Source organism: Pan troglodytes, chromosome 6 (assembly GCF_028858775.2).
Source record: "Pan troglodytes isolate AG18354 chromosome 6, NHGRI_mPanTro3-v2.0_pri, whole genome shotgun sequence".
In the NCBI taxonomy this organism is placed as follows: Eukaryota; Metazoa; Chordata; class Mammalia; order Primates; family Hominidae; genus Pan; species Pan troglodytes.
In genome coordinates this window covers 50049574-50065001 of record NC_072404.2, presented here as the reverse complement: position 1 = coordinate 50065001, position 15428 = coordinate 50049574, and the positions used below count along the sequence as shown (strand labels likewise).

General features: G+C 48.6%; 1 protein-coding gene across 1 annotated transcript in view; it reads left to right on the top strand.

Annotated features, from left to right (window-relative positions):
- The first annotated feature begins 10793 nt into the window (after window positions 1-10793).
- GCK (glucokinase) overlaps window positions 10794-15428 on the top strand; it is a 45001-nt gene continuing 40366 nt past the window's right edge. The window contains exon 1 of the mRNA XM_016957383.4: window positions 10794-11324. Coding sequence (XP_016812872.2) covers window positions 11280-11324 — 45 coding nt within the window. The 5' untranslated portion in view covers window positions 10794-11279. The remainder of the gene's footprint in view (window positions 11325-15428) is intronic.

The window sequence follows — 15428 nt, the reverse complement described above, 5'->3', positions numbered from 1 at the left end:
TCCTGATACCAAAGGGTGGCAGAGAGAGACACAACAAAAAAAGAATTTTAGACCAATATCCTTGATGAACATTGAAGCAAAAATCCTCAGTAAAATACTGGCAAAACGAATCCAGCAACACATCAAAAAGCTTATCCACCATGATCAAGTGGGCTTCATCCCTGGGATGCAAGGCTGGTTCAACATACGAAAATCAGTAAACGTAATCCAGCATATAAACAGAACCAAAGACAAAAACCACATGATTATCTCAATAGATGCAGAAAAGGCCTTTGACAAAATTCAACAACCCTTCATGCTAAAAACTCTCAATAAATTAGGTATTGATGGGACGTATCTCAAAATAATAAGAGCTATCTATGACAAACCCACGGCCAATATCATACTGAATGGACAAAAACTGGAAGCATTCCCTTTGAAAACTGGCACAAGACAGGGATGCCCTCTCTCACCACTCCTATTCAACATAGTGTTGGAAGTTCTGGCCAGGGCAATCAGGTAGGAGAAGGAAATAAAGGGTATTCAATTAAGAAAAGAGGAAGTCAAATTGTCCCTGTTTGCAGATGACATGATTGTATATCTAGAAAACCCCATCGTCTCAGCCCAAAATCTCCTTAAGCTGATAAGCAACTTCAGCAAAGTCTCAGGATACAAAATCAATGTGCAAAAATCACAAGCAGTCTTATACACCAATAACAGAGAGCCAAATCATGAGTGAACTCCCATTCACAATTGCTTCAAAGAGAATAAAATACCTAGGAATCCAACTTACAAGGGATGTGAAGGACCTCTTCAAGGAGAACTACAAACGACTGCTCAATGAAATAAAAGAGGATACAAACAAATGGAAGAACATTCCATGCTCATGGGTAGGAAGAATCAGTATCGTGAAAATGGCCATACTGCCCAAGGTAATTTATAGATTCAATGCCATCCTTATCAAGCTACCAATGACTTTCTTCACAGAATTGGAAAAAACTAAAGTTCATATGGAACCAAAAAAGAGCCCGCATTGCCAAGTCAATCCTAAGCCAAAAGAACAAAGCCGGAGGCATCACACTACCTGACTTCAAACTATACTACAAGGCTACAGTAACCAAAACAGCATGCTACTGGTACCAAAACAGAGATATAGAGCAACGGAACAGAACAGAGCCCTCAGAAATAATGCCGCATATCTACAAGCATCTGATCTTTGACAAACCTGACAAAAACAAGCAATGGGGAAAGGATTCCCTATTTAATAAATGGTGCTGGGAAAACTGGCTAGCCATATGTAGAAAGCTGAAACTGGATCCCTTCCTTACACCTTATACAAAAATTAATTCAAGATGGATTTAAGACTTACATGTTAGACCTAAAACCATAAAAACCCTAGAAGAAAACCTAGGCAATACCATTCAGGACATAGGCATGGGCAAGGACTTCATGTCTAAAACACCAAAAGCAATGGCAACAAAAGCCAAAATTGACAAATGGGATCTAATTAAACTAAAGAGCTTCTGCACAGCAAAAGAAACTACCATCAGAGTGAACAGGGAACCTACAGAATGGGAGAAAATTTTTGCAACCTACTCATCTGACAAAGGGCTAATATCCAGAATCTACAATGAACTCAAACAAATTTACAAGAAAAAAACAAACAACCCCATCAACAAGTGGGCGAAGGATATGAACAGACACTTCTCAAAAGAAGACATTTATGCAGCCAAAAAACACATGAAAAAATGCTCATCATCACTGGCCATCAGAGAAATGCAAATCAAAACCACAATGAGATACCATCTCACACCAGTTAGAATGGTGATCATTAAAAAGTCAGGAAACAACAGGTGCTGGAGAGGATGTGGAGAAATAGGAACACTTTTACACTGTTGGTGGGACTGTAAACTAGTTCAACCATTGTGGAAGTCAGTGTGGCGATTCCTCAGGGATCTAGAACTGGAAATACCATTTGACCCAGCCATCCCATTACTAGGTATATACCCAAAGGATTATAAATCATGCTGCTATAAAGACACATGCACACGTATGTTTATTGTGGCACTGTTCACAATAGCAAAGACTTGGAACCAACCCAAATGAACCCTTCTTTTTGCTTGCGTTGTTGAAAGAAGGCAAGTCTATGGATAGGAAATGAGTGAGGCACAGCTCCCTGAGGATGCCATATCTTGCCCGTTTCTTGTGTATTAAGTGACATCACGTGTTACCAAACTGAACTGGCTGCATTTGCCTGCGCACAACATAAAACCAAACACCCAAGCATTGGATTTTTGTAGCAAGAAAGATGTATTGCCAAGCAGCCTTGCAAGGGGACAGAAGATGGGCTCAAATATGTCTCCCAATACTTGCTTCGCAGCAGTAGATTTAAGGGAGAGATTTTGGAAGTGGAGTTTCGGGCTGGACAGTGATTGGCTGAAACGAAGAAGTGTTTAGAAAATCTCTTGGTCATGAGCTGTTGCTTCTTCATGCTGCTTCAAGGGTCACATGCAGATTCAGGAGGTGGTATAAAACAAGCTGTGGGAATTTGGGCTGTGACATCAAAGGGCCGCTCCTCGGGCTAGTAAGTCTATTTTGCACAGGCTCCAGTCAGCCATATTGGTTCCAACCTGTTCCAGCAAGTTGTATAAGCAGAGGGGATTATAGCAAACTGTTTCCTTATCGGCTGCCCTGCAAGACAAACTCAAGATTTCTGTTAGTTACCAGTTTCTTTAACCCTGTCGGGCACAGTTTCACATGTAATCAGAAAGGAACTTGCAAGACACATACATCTGAAAGGAACTTGGTCTTTGGAAGTTGTCAGTAAGGTCACAAAGTTGTGATGCTAGAAGCAGCCGTATCTGAGATTATGGGAAAGAGATGATATATTGGAAAAACAACAGCATCACTTTAAACATTACTCTAAATCAAGGTTTCTCAACGTTGGCTCTATTGACATTTTGGGTTAGATAGTTCTTTCTTGTTGGGAGACTGCCCTGTACATTGTGTAGGCAGCATCTCAGGCCTTTGTAGAAATGTCAGTACCAACCCACCCCCTCCCCACTGCACAATCAAAAACATCAAAATGTCCTTTGGGAGCAGTAGTTTTGAGAAACATTGCTTTGCAGATATATATGTTTGTTTGTTTGTTTTGCTTTGTGACAGGGTCTTACTCTGTTGCCCAGGCAGAAGTGCAATGGTGTGATCCCACTCACTGCAACCTCTGCCTCCCAGGTTCAAGCGATTCTTATGCCTCAGCCTCCCGAGTAGCTGGGATTACAGGAATGCATCCATACACGCGGCTAATTTTTGTATTTTTAATAGAGATGGGATTTCACCATGTTGGCCAGGCTGGTCTCAAACTCCTGGCCTCATGTGATCCACCCACCTCGACCTCCCAAATTGCTGGGATTACAAGCTTAAGCCACTGCGCCCAGCTGAGAAACATTGCTTTAAATAATCTGTGGTGAAAGGAAGTTCCCACCACCTGCCCACTCACTCAGTACCTCTCTCAACAACCCTCTTCCCTGGGTGTTTCCAAGTACAGAGGGTGGAAAGGGCTTTTCCACATTTCCCCTGTTTTGGTAGTAAACATTAGGAACAGCCATTGGCCGTGGCTAGGCTCAGCCACCCACAGATATGGACACAGTAGTCTGACAAGCTGGGTTGCTGGGTGCTATCAGTCCAGGCTCAACTGCTTGCACTGACACCATTTCCCTATAGGAGGCAGGTGAGAACCATTTCTGAGGAAAGTCTCTGGAGTCCCTCTTCCTTCCACTGAAAGTTGTGCAAAAAGATCAGGAAGACAGCGCTTGGATGGAATAAATTTCAGTGTATTCACTTGACACATTATAGTGGCTGTCCCAAAGTTTACCTTATGCCAAGTACTTTCCATGTGCCACATCATTTAATCCTCACAAAAACAGGGGAAAATATTATTGCCACCCTACAGACATAGAGACTGAGATTCAGTTTAAGGAGATGGTTGGTAAGGGACAGAGTTGGGGTTCAGATGTCAACAGTGAAATGCTTAACAAACTGTCATGCAGCCCACTCCTGGCAACTCTTCCTGCTCCTCTCTGGCCTCACTCAGCCTCTACTGTTCCAGGAAGCCTCATTCATAGTCATGTGGTTGCAGACTTCCCAAGCTCACTGTGTTACCAAAAAGCAAGACCTGCCTTCTGCTGCATCGCGCCAGCTGTCACCCAACTTGGATTCAGTCCCAGCACTGACACATCACAAAATCACAAAAGTGAGCAAACCATTACCTCCCTGAGTCTCCTTTTGTTTTTATCTATAAAACTAGAAAAATATTCTTTCCATAGGAATGTTGTTGGGAATAATAAAACATCATATTACAAGCTCTAGTCATTGTTGATGTTTAACAGGTAACAGTGATAATTATTTGTCTTCTCATTAATGAAGAAAAGAATTATTAATCATAGAGGGTGGAAGGCATCTATGGGAAGTAGAGATTTGAAGATAGGCTAAAACCCAAGTAAGGCCTCTAGATTAGATAATAGTATTGTATCTATTTTAATTTCCTGCTTTAAATCACTGTGCCATGGTTATATAAGAGAAGTCTTTGTTTATAGGAAATATACACAAGAATTTAGAAGTAAAGGGACATTGTGTCTGCAACTTACTCTTACAGGGTGTGTGTGTGTGTGAGAGAGAGAGAGAGAGAGATAGAGAGACAGAGAGAAAGAGAATGATAAAGCAAATACAGGAATCAGGATGAAGGGTATCTCTTTGTTTTGCTTTGTGACAGGGTCTTGCTCTGTTGCCCAGGCAGTAGTGCAATGGTGTGATCCCACTCACTGCAACCTCTGCCTCCCAGGTTCAAGCGATTCTCATGCTTGTATTGTTCTTGCACCTGTTCTGCAAGTACAACATTGTGGGAATGGAAAATGCAGGAAATGGGCACTAAGGCTATGAACGAAGCCCACACAGGAGTGTGGGTAGCAGAGTTCTCTAGTCCAGGCTCCCTCCTGAGGTGCTGGGACCTAGAAGAAAAGCCTCTCTGCAGACAGAACTGGAGTTAACACTGTCCACGATAAATGGCCCAGGCCCTGTTAAGTTTGCCCCATTGAGCAAAACAAGTACCCACCCGCCTTTGCAGCCTTGCCCAGCTCACATAAGGTGCCAGCCCTTGCTGTACAGCAGAACCTTTGGGGAGCTGGACAAAAGCCTATCAAGGAGCATACCCCCAGGAAGCCCAGTCCAGGTGGGGAGCCCAGCCACACAATGGCCCTTGCCCCTACACCTCCTCATTCAGTCAGCTAAGGCCATGGCAGCTGAGCTGCCTCCACAGCTCATATAGGAAAAGGGTGTGGAAAGGGGCCACCAATGTGGTCAGGCCTCCATGGCCTGAGTAGGTCACCAAGCCTCAGGTGCACAGACTTGATGTCATCAATCAGGGTCTGTCAGCACACCCAGCCCTCAGGAACACTGCTCCCCACTGCAACCCCACACCAAGGCATCCTGGGCTCCCTCTGGGTTCTCCAGGCCCCAGGGAAGACAGACAGAGTCTGCCACCAAAGGTTTGAGCTCTGCCACTGGCTACGAAGCAATAGGGGATGTCAGAGCAAGGGAGGAACAGGACAGGAGTATACGTGGGCAGGAAGGGATTACAGCCAAGGAAGACAGGAGGCAGGTGCCCTGATTTTGAGGCTGTGCCCCAGCAGGGGCTTCCCAGAAGCTGTATTTGTCCTAAGACACCCCTCTGCAGCTGAGGGGCTAGAGATGGATATGTAGCTGTGTTAGGCCATTCTTGCATTTCTATAAAGAAATACCTGAGACCAGGTAATTTACAAAGAAAAGAGGTTTCATTGGTTCACAGTTCTGCTGGCTTTGCAAGAGGCATGGTGCTGGCATCTGCTCAGCCTTTGAGGAGGCCTCAGGAAACTTACAGTCATGGCGGAAGGCAAAGGGGAAGCAGGCACATCACACAGTGGAAGCAGGAGTGAGAGAGAGAGAGGCACTGGGAGGTGCCACACTTTTAAACAACCAGATCTCGTGTGAACTCAGAGCAAGAGCTGACTCATCACCAAGGGGATGGCCCAAGCCATTCATGAGGGATCCACCCCCATGACTCAGACACCTCCCACCAGGCCCCACCTCCAATATTGGGGATTACAATTCAGATGAGATTTGGTGGGTACACATATCCAAACCATATCAGTTATCAGTAGCCATACTGGATGAATGCCAGGAACTTAGAATTAGGACACATTGTCATTTAGGCAAGTGGCTTGTCCTGTCAATGGTACCCTGATAGTCGTGGGGTTGCCCCGTACAAAAAGCAAGAGGAAGTCTACAGAGCTGTCAAAGAGGGGCAGGTGGAAAGGCCTGCAGAGGAGTCCCCTGCTCCACAACCAGGCGTGCACCTCCCACATCCTCGGGGCTGTAGGCCCCACGTGAGAGCAGAAAGAAGGATGCAGAGGAAGGCCAAGAACACAAGGTGTGCCCTTGGAAAGGCTGGGCACACCAAACACAACCTAAAAAGCAACAGCAATGAGCACACAGGGAAAGTACTCACAGGGAAACTGCATCATGAACTAGAGGCTGATCCCACACCCTGCCACATGGGGCCCCAGGCCCCAGCCTATCAACCAGTGGTCCTTATTGCCACAGCGATTGGTCTTTGGATAGGCACCTGATGCAAGCTTCAGCCAATCAACAGGCCACTCAGCTGGCCATCAGTAGGCCATCCAATCAGAGCAAAGCCCAGGACTTTCTTCGACTCTTAAGAAAAGAGAAGCAAAGTAACTGGCACAGATTGGAGAGGATCAAGGAACCCCGAGCTGGATACATACAAACTTTGGGTTAACATGGATGATTAAATACATATGTTTATGTGAACCACCTCCCAAATATGCTCCACTATAATGACACAAGACAAAGGGCAGGGGGAGACCAATTGCAAGGTGGCGCAAATGAGAGATGCTACCAAGGGTGGCGGGGGAGAGAGGGGAGCAGTTGTCAAGTTAGGAGGCAACAGGCTGAGGGACAGGGACCAGCAGACGGGGAGGGAGGGGCTGAAGCAGAAGTGTCCAGTGTCTGGAGGGATGGGGCCAGAAAGGCAAGGGGCGTCCTGAAGAAGCCGTACCTGGGGAGGGCAGCTCTCTCCCCACCTGCTCCCCAATTCATCAGCCAGGAATGCACCATCCACCCCACCCCAGGGAGGAGGACAGAGGACTTTCGTTTGGGAGCATTGAATGGTTCAGAGATTCTGCCACTCTGCGGTCCCCAACTAAACTACTCATTGTTTCAAGCACTCCCTGTTGGGTAAATGTCCCCCATTGTAACCGGACTCGGATTCCGCCGCTTGAAAGCCAAATACAAGAGGAGAGGTTTGGTGGGAGGAAAAGTGGTTTTAACTAGAGCCAGCAAACCAAGAAGATGGTGAATTGTTGTTTTAAAGCATTCAATTATCTCAAATTTTAAAATTTATCATAGGATTCTGAAAGGAAAACTTGGTATGGGACATACGTGGGAGCAGTGCAGGGTACAGGGTCTATGTGTCTTGATCCAATGGCTGTCTTGAGTATCACCTATCCTGAGGTCTGGTTGGTGTTATCTTTCCTTCGGCCAGATGGTGGTGGGTGAATTGTTTTGACTCCGCCTAAGTTGGAGGATTCCGCAGGGGTTCCGTGTCTGGTTTTTGTTTCAAGATTAGCCCCTGGAATTCCCAAATAAGCATAGAGTTAGATAAGCGGGCATGGTGCAAAGGAGTGTCTAGTGGGAAAGGGAGAGAAGCAGAGTTTCAAAGTACATTTCAAGGTTACATTTTAAGACTAAAGAAAAAGCCTTAAAATGCATTTTTAAAGCTGATTTAATGCTTGGCTACACTAGGCTCTGGCTAGTGTGCAGTGTGGCTGCTCTTGGATCAGGTGATGTTTCATCAGCTGTGTCCAGGGAGGGCAGGGCCATGTGGCAGAACCTGGGACCTCTGTGTGAGGGACTGCCTTGGCCCCTGTCCTTAGCAGGAAGCTATGGTAAGGAACCCTTAGGGAGACATTAAATTGGGGAGACCATCCCTGCCAATCCTTTAACCTCCCCAGCCTCAGCGACCTCAGTTGGAAAGTGGTGGTAATAATACTACCACTGACCAGGTGTGGGGGCCAGACATTCCACACTTTGGCTTCAGCCGCTCCCTCACCACTCTACTGTAATCCCAGCACTTTGGGAGGAAGAGGTGGGCGGAACCTGAGGTCTGGAGTTGAGACCAGCCTGGCCAACATGGTGAAACCCCATCTCTACTAAAAAGAAAGTACAAAAAATTAGCCAGGTGCAGTGGCACACGTGTGTGGTCCCAGCTACTCGTGGGTCTGAGGCATGAAAATTGTTTGAGCCTGGGAGGCAGAGGTTCCATTGAGTGGAGATCGAGCCACTGCACTCCAGCCTGGGTGATAGAACGAGACTCTGTCTCAAAAAAATAAAAATAAAATAATAATAATAATACCACTGCCTGCCACACTAAGATTGTCTGATTAGATGACAGAAAGAATGCAAAAGTTCTTTGTGAATCATAAATGTTTTCATCAATATTAGTTATAATGACAATTGCTCCTTCTCCTAATAAATGTATTGCCTTTCTTTAGGAATAAATCTAACAAGAAATGTGTAAGATCTATATGAGAAAAATAATAAAATTCACCTGAAGGACATAAAAGAAGACCAAAATAAATGAAACAACACATACTTCTAGATGAGAAAACTCAATATTATAAAGAGGTTAGTTCTCTAAAATGAATCCCTAAACCCACAAAGTCAATGTATTTCCAATGAAATTGTCAACAGCATTATTTTCTGAAGTGGGATGAGTAGTGCTAAGATTTATAAGAAAGCCAACATTCCAGAGCAGTGGGGAAGGGATTGCTTCACCACCAAATAGCCATATTAGAGTATTCCCTTGCACCATACCCAAACCACCATCTCCCAGGACCCGGGAGAGCAGAAAAGAGGAACGAGAAGAAAGGCGAGGATGTGAGGTGTGCCCTCATAATGGTGGTGCACGCAGCACAAGCAATTGCAGAAAGACTAAAGTACTGAACAAATAGAAAACTTGGGAAAATATTAGAAGGAAATGTGGGAGAACATTTTTGCAATTTGGGGATTGGAAACGGTTTTCTTAACAAGATATAAAAACCCCAAATCAAGAAAACAAAGGTTGAAATTCATAAAAACTAGATACTTCTGTATGATGAAAGACACGATTAATCAAGTTGTTAAGTTTAGCAATAGACTAGGGGAGATATCATAGTATATTTAACAGACAAAGGATTAATAGATACTACAGATGAAATATAAAATAGTTTCTCCAAGTCCATAGGCAGAAGATAATCCAATAGCAACGTAGTTAAATAATGTAAACAAATCATCCTTAGAAGAAGAAATGCAATCACCAAGAAACACATGAAAAGGTGTCCAGCATTTTGCAATTCAAGCAACAATGAGGTGACAGATCGGCAAAAAACTCATAAAGATTTATCATCTGAAGGATTGGCCAAGATAAAGCCAAACTTCTCGTGTTGGCAGAAGAAACTGGTGAAGCCATGTGAAGAGGCCACGTGGTCCTGCCTACCAAGATGTAAAATGTGTACAGCATTTGAACTAGCAATTCAGCCTCCAGGAGCCATCCAGAAGAAACACTGACACACACTTAGACTCTGGTGAAATTCAAGGACTTCTGCCACAGCCTCCTTCATAATAGTGAAAATCTGAAACTGCCTCAATGACCATCAATAGGAAGTTGATTTTAAAGTGTTACAGCACATCTGTCTGGAGAGATCACACTGGCCACTCCTCCTCACCCCCTCTGCTGGACCTCTGAGCGTAGGTGGCCTGGAGCTGGGTCCTGAGCCCTCTTTGGTCTATACCGACACTGCCCAATATGGTAGCCACCAGTCACACTGGACACTTGAAAAGTGGCCGATCCTAACTGAGAAGGGCCATGAGTGGGAAATACACACCAGACCTCAGTGACTTAGGCAGAAGTATGTTTTGTTCCAGACTATTGACTGAGCCCGCAGCTGAGTTGGCTCCAGCACCCTGGCCCCCTGCTCCATCCACTCACTGGGACTCCCCACTGCACAGGGCAACCTCTCCAGGGGCACTTGGGCTGCGAAGGGGAGAATGGGTGGCATCCCAGGCTGAAGCTTCCTGAGCAGGGCCAGAGGAGGAGCCAGTCCCTGTGGGCCTCTGTTCTGACAGTGTCAACCTCAGCCAGGCTTGTGTGGGCCAGGTGTACTGTTCTGGTTCAGATTTCAAGGCGATAGTCAGGGCAGGCCGCGCTAAAGCCCTCCGATGGGCTCCCCTACTGCCTGGCAGACCCGTCCAGCTTTGGACTCTGGCCCTGCGACCTGGAAGTCAGGCTGCCAAGAGGTCCAGGCAGTGGCCTCCACTGTGGAGGGTCTCTGGAGAGTTTACAGCCCTAGATAGGGGGGTTAGGGATGTGAGATGGTCCCAGGGGCCTGCTCCTGAGCCACGCCAAGCTGCCTGCTCCCTTTCCTCTGCTTCCAGACTCACGGGGTCCTCTGCTCGTCAGAACAGGAGTGTGGGAGACCCTGAGACACTGCCCCAGGACCTGAACAGGTGGCAAAGGCTTAACAGGCTAGCGGTCACTGTAGTGACAAGGCGATTGAGTGGTCACCATGGTGATGGGGATGGAGGCTCTTTGCCACCAGTCCCAGTTTTATGCATGGCAGCTCTAATGACAGGATGGTCAGCCCTGCTGAGGCCACTCCTGGTCACCATGACAACCACAGGCCCTCTCAGGAGCACAGTAAGCCCTGGCAGGAGAATCCCCCACTCCACACCTGGCTGGAGCAAGAAATGCCGAGCGGTGCCTGAGCCCCAGGGAAGCAAGCTAGGGTGTGAGAGACACAGTCACTTGCAGCCTAATTACTCAAAAGCTGTCCCCAGGCCACAGAAGGGAGAGGACATTTCCTACTGAATCTGTCTGAAGGACACTAAGCCCCACAGCTCAACACAACCAGGAGAGAAAGCGCTGAGGACGCCACCCAAGCGCCCAGCGATGGCCCTGCCTGGAGAACATCCAGGCTCAGTGAGGAAGGGTCCAGAAGGGAATGCTTGCCGACTCGCTGGAGAACAATGAAAAGGAGGAAACTGTGACTGAACCTCAAACCCCAAACCAGCCCGAGGAGAACTACATTCTCCCAGGGACCCAGGGCGGGCCGTGACCCCTGCAGGGGAGAAGCCTTGGACATTTCCATTTCAGAAGCCTACTGGGGAAGGCTGAGGGGTCCCAGCTCCCCACGCTGGCTGCTGTGCAGATGCTGGACGACAGAGCCAGGATGGAGGCCGCCAAGAAGGAGAAGGTATCTCGCCCTCCATTGGGCATTCTGGGAGTGTTTGCTTGCCTGTCCCCAACATTCCATGGTTTGTTTGAGCCTCAGAATCTGATTTTATGCACAGGCTCTTTGAGAAGGGTCTTGCCAGGGGTGCCTTCTGGGGCAGGAAGGCCCCTACTGCCTGGCAGACCCATCCAGCTTTGGACTCTGGCCCTGCGACCTGGAAGTCAGGCTGCCAAGAGGTCCAGGCAGTGGCCTCCACTGGGGAGGGGCTCTGGAGAGTTTAGAGCCCTAGATGTGGGGGTTAGGGACATGAGGTCTTGTGGACAAAGCCCACTACCTGATTTTGAGACAACACTCACTAGACATGGTGACAAGTCAAAGATGCCTTGCCTCCTACCAGGAATCACTTCGCAGGGAGCCCGAGGGCTGCTGTGGCCTGCTGAGGAGTGCAGGGCAGTTACTTTTTCCAAAAACAAAGAGAAATCCAGGCATGCTCTGAGCCAGCCCTGAGCCCAGCAGTGAGCAAGGAGAGAGCTGGAGACAGGGGACTTTGCTGTGAAACACTGGGGGGAATGTGCCTGCATCACCCCAGCTGGGGGCCCAGGCAGAGTGGGGGAGAAGGGGTAAGTGGGCAGAGCCAGTCACTTTGGGCATGCTTCCCTCTCGCCTCTGTGTGAAATGACCAGGTCAGCATAAACCCTGGGCTGGCTGTGCTTCTGACAAAGCTAATGATGTTAGGAGGAAAACAACCAGCCCAAGTGAGAGGGTGCGCAGCCAGACAGCTGGACCGGCCGAGGCCCCAACCAAGTCCCAGATCTGCCTGTCACTGGTGCTATGGCAGCAATTTGGATGAGAAATCCTGCCCAAAGGGGCCCCTTCAGGCCACCCGGGGAGAAGGAAGCGGCTGTCTTTGGCATGACCAGAAAGATGGCTCGGAGCTAGGGAGAGGTGGACATGTGGGCTGTGGAGATCTGGCACTTTCCCCAAACAAGGAGAGAAAGCATAGTGTGCCTATGTGTGAATGTACTATGTGTGCATGTTTGTGCCTGTGCATACCTGCATGTGTACATGCATGTGCACATATGTGTGCACAGGGAATCACTTTAATAAAGGCCACAGCAGAGCTGTCCCTGAGCCCCTTGCATTCACAGTGGCATGTGAGTGAACCACCTTCTTAGGCTGGGCATCCAGTCTCAGACTCTGGGGCTGCCCATGCCCCATCCTGTATCTGCTCCACGTGTGAAGGGGTGCTGGTCCTGACCAGGGCCAGCTGTGAACCCCAGAATCCTGGGAGGTCACTGACATTCTTGTCAGGGCCAAGAGTGGAGCAAGGCAATGCCTCGGGCACAAACTTTCAGGGGTCACCAGAAACATCAATCATCAAGATATATGCTATTTTAAATAATCAAAATGAATGCAAAAAAAATGTATGATGGACAACATACCAAATTCTAAACAAAGGCAGGATGAGTATCACTGGCTTCTGCACTTTTCTCCACCCCGTCTACCCCTCTTCTAGTGCCTGGATCGCAGAGTGCCAAGGCCCGGATGAGGGAAGCGTGGAGCTGCAATGGCCACTCCTGTCTGCTTGTTCTGGCTGCACAGAGGACTCAGTCCTTGTCTTGGGGGAACCTATCTTGGTTTTAGGGTCATCCTAAGAATCTGATGTTTTCCAAGTGAGCTGGCTGTCCAGGCCCACCCAGGTTCAGTCCAGTCCTGTGTCTCTGGGAAGTGCTGCCCCTACCCCAAGCCAGTGTTTGACCTTGGAGCAATGAGCAATGCCCTCCTTCCACTTTCAAAGTTGTCCCCAAGACGTCAGCTGTGGTTGTCTCTGTGCAGACACCCAGGAGGAACTGTCTTCTTTCTCCTTTTGGTTGCTTTGGAGGAAAGTAAAGTGTTGCTGGTTTCCCTCTTTCTACTTCTCTGACTGAGAGCAGCCGTCTTGCCGGTACCAACCTTTCAGATCTTACCTGTGGTCGCAGGAGCCTGTGGCCTCAGTCCTGTGCCCAGTGACTTCTCCATGTGGATGTCAGCTCCTTAGGGGCAAGCCTGATTCCACTGACACTACTCCCACCCCTCATAAGCCCCTTCTTACCAGCTGCAGTTGCCTGGTACCCCACCATCGCTGACTCATTCCTTTGGCATCAAGGTTCATCCCTTACTGGGCCACCACTTCTGGGTGGCCTGAAATAGGGCCCTGGGCATCCCTCTTGGGGACCTTTTGGTCTATATTTTCACTCTCACCTCACTAAGGACAGATGAGTAAATCTGGTTAACTTTGCCTGATAGATTTGGTGACCTTTTTTCAGGAAGGAGCCTGGAAAGATGAGATTCAGGTGTATTGGTCAGCTTAGACTGCCATAAGAGAATACCATCCACTGATGGCTTAGAAACAACAGAAATCTATTTCTCACTATTCTAGAGGCTGGACGTCCAAGATCAGATGCCAGCATGGTCAGGTTGCAGGGAGGGCTCTCTTCCTGACTTGCAGACCGCCACCTTCTTGCTGTGTCCTCACATCGCGGAGAGAGAGTGAAAACAAGCTCTCTGGTGTCTCTTCTTATAAGAATGCTAATCCTATGATGGGGGCTCCCCCTCCTTACCTCATCTAAACCTAATTATCTCCCAAAGGTCTCATCTCCAAATACCATCACAATGGGGTTAGGGCTTTGACATATGAATCTGGGGGGACACAATTCAATCCGTAACACCAGGAGGGCATGCCGGGAGGAACTGACCTTCCTCCCTCCAGCTGCCCTGGGCACCTTTGCCCCATTGAAGGAGCAGGCTCAGAAGTGGAATGAGGATGGAATAAGGTGCACTCCATCATGCTTACCCACATCCCTGGCAGGAATTGTCCTGGGCCCCAGCAGGAGAGATGCCCCCCAATACTGCCATGGCACCTGCTCTGAGACAGGTGTGCAGAGTGCAAAGCTCCAGGTGGCCCCCAAGCAGGTGTGCTGGGAGGAGGGGCCAGTGTGGGAGGAGCAGGCAGCGCCAAGGCCTAGCGGAGCAGTGACAGGTCCCTGACTTCAGGGAATGGGCACGCTGTGGGCAGGCAGCTGGTATGGGGGTGAGGGCTGGGGCTGCATCTGTGGGACCAGGGCTGGGCCATCCATCATATGCCGTGTCACAACCCCAGTGCCCCTGCTGTAGCCAGGACAGGAGGCTGGGCCAGGCTGGGAGGTGACAAGAGTGGGGGCTGTCCCCAGGAGAAGCACTCTGCTGCCTGTGGCCCAGGCCTCTGGGGATGAGGACCCCTCAGAAGGAGTAGCTATGTCTAGGAAGCCCCAGGGCAGGAGCAAGCCAAAGGGGACATCATTAGTGAGATCCAGGGGATCAGTGGGCCACAGAAGCCCCAGCGTGAGCCCCTCTGACTGATGCAGCTAGGCCCACACCTGCACCTGCCCACAGCAAGACCCCCAGGAGGAGAGGGGACAGATGGAGACAGGCACAAAGTGCCCCTGGCCTCTGCCTTGAAGCCACCCCAAGGCAAGAGAGATTTGAGCCCCTGTTTAGTGACCTCCAGGGGAACATTCTGGCCCATCTGATGTGGGAAGCCCCTTGTGGAGTCTGTCATTCCTCAGCTGAGCCAGGCCTTTGGAGGCAGCCCAGGCATATCCCCTGTGTGCTCCTGTCCCTGTGTTGGGACACCTGGCCCAGCCCCTCCTTCTGCCTTTCTCTTCCCTTCCCTTCTCAGGAGTGGACACTTCCTCCTTTAGCCCCCTCACAGCTGTGTGAACTTCTCTGTATCTCTCTCTTTCTGTCTCTTTCTCCCCCTCTCTCTCTGTCTCATTGTCTCTCTGTGTGTCTGTCTGTAGTATTCTCTCTCTGTCTCTGTCACTCTGTCTCTCTCTCTCTCTGTGTCTATCTTTCTGTATTTCGCTTTGTTTCTTTTTCTGTGTGTGTGTGTGTGTATCTGTTTTTCTCACTCTCTCAATCTCTCTCTCTCTTTCTGTCTCTCTTTTGCTGGCCTGAGCAAAGAGGGAGCCCCATCCCGATGCTACATAACCATGAACCAGCACAGACAGAATTGTAGGAAAGTTCTGCAAGTAGAAGGATAGAAGGATGAGGGAAGAAACGCCATGTGAGTCATGACAGGCCACTGACTCACCCTGCCTCCTGCCC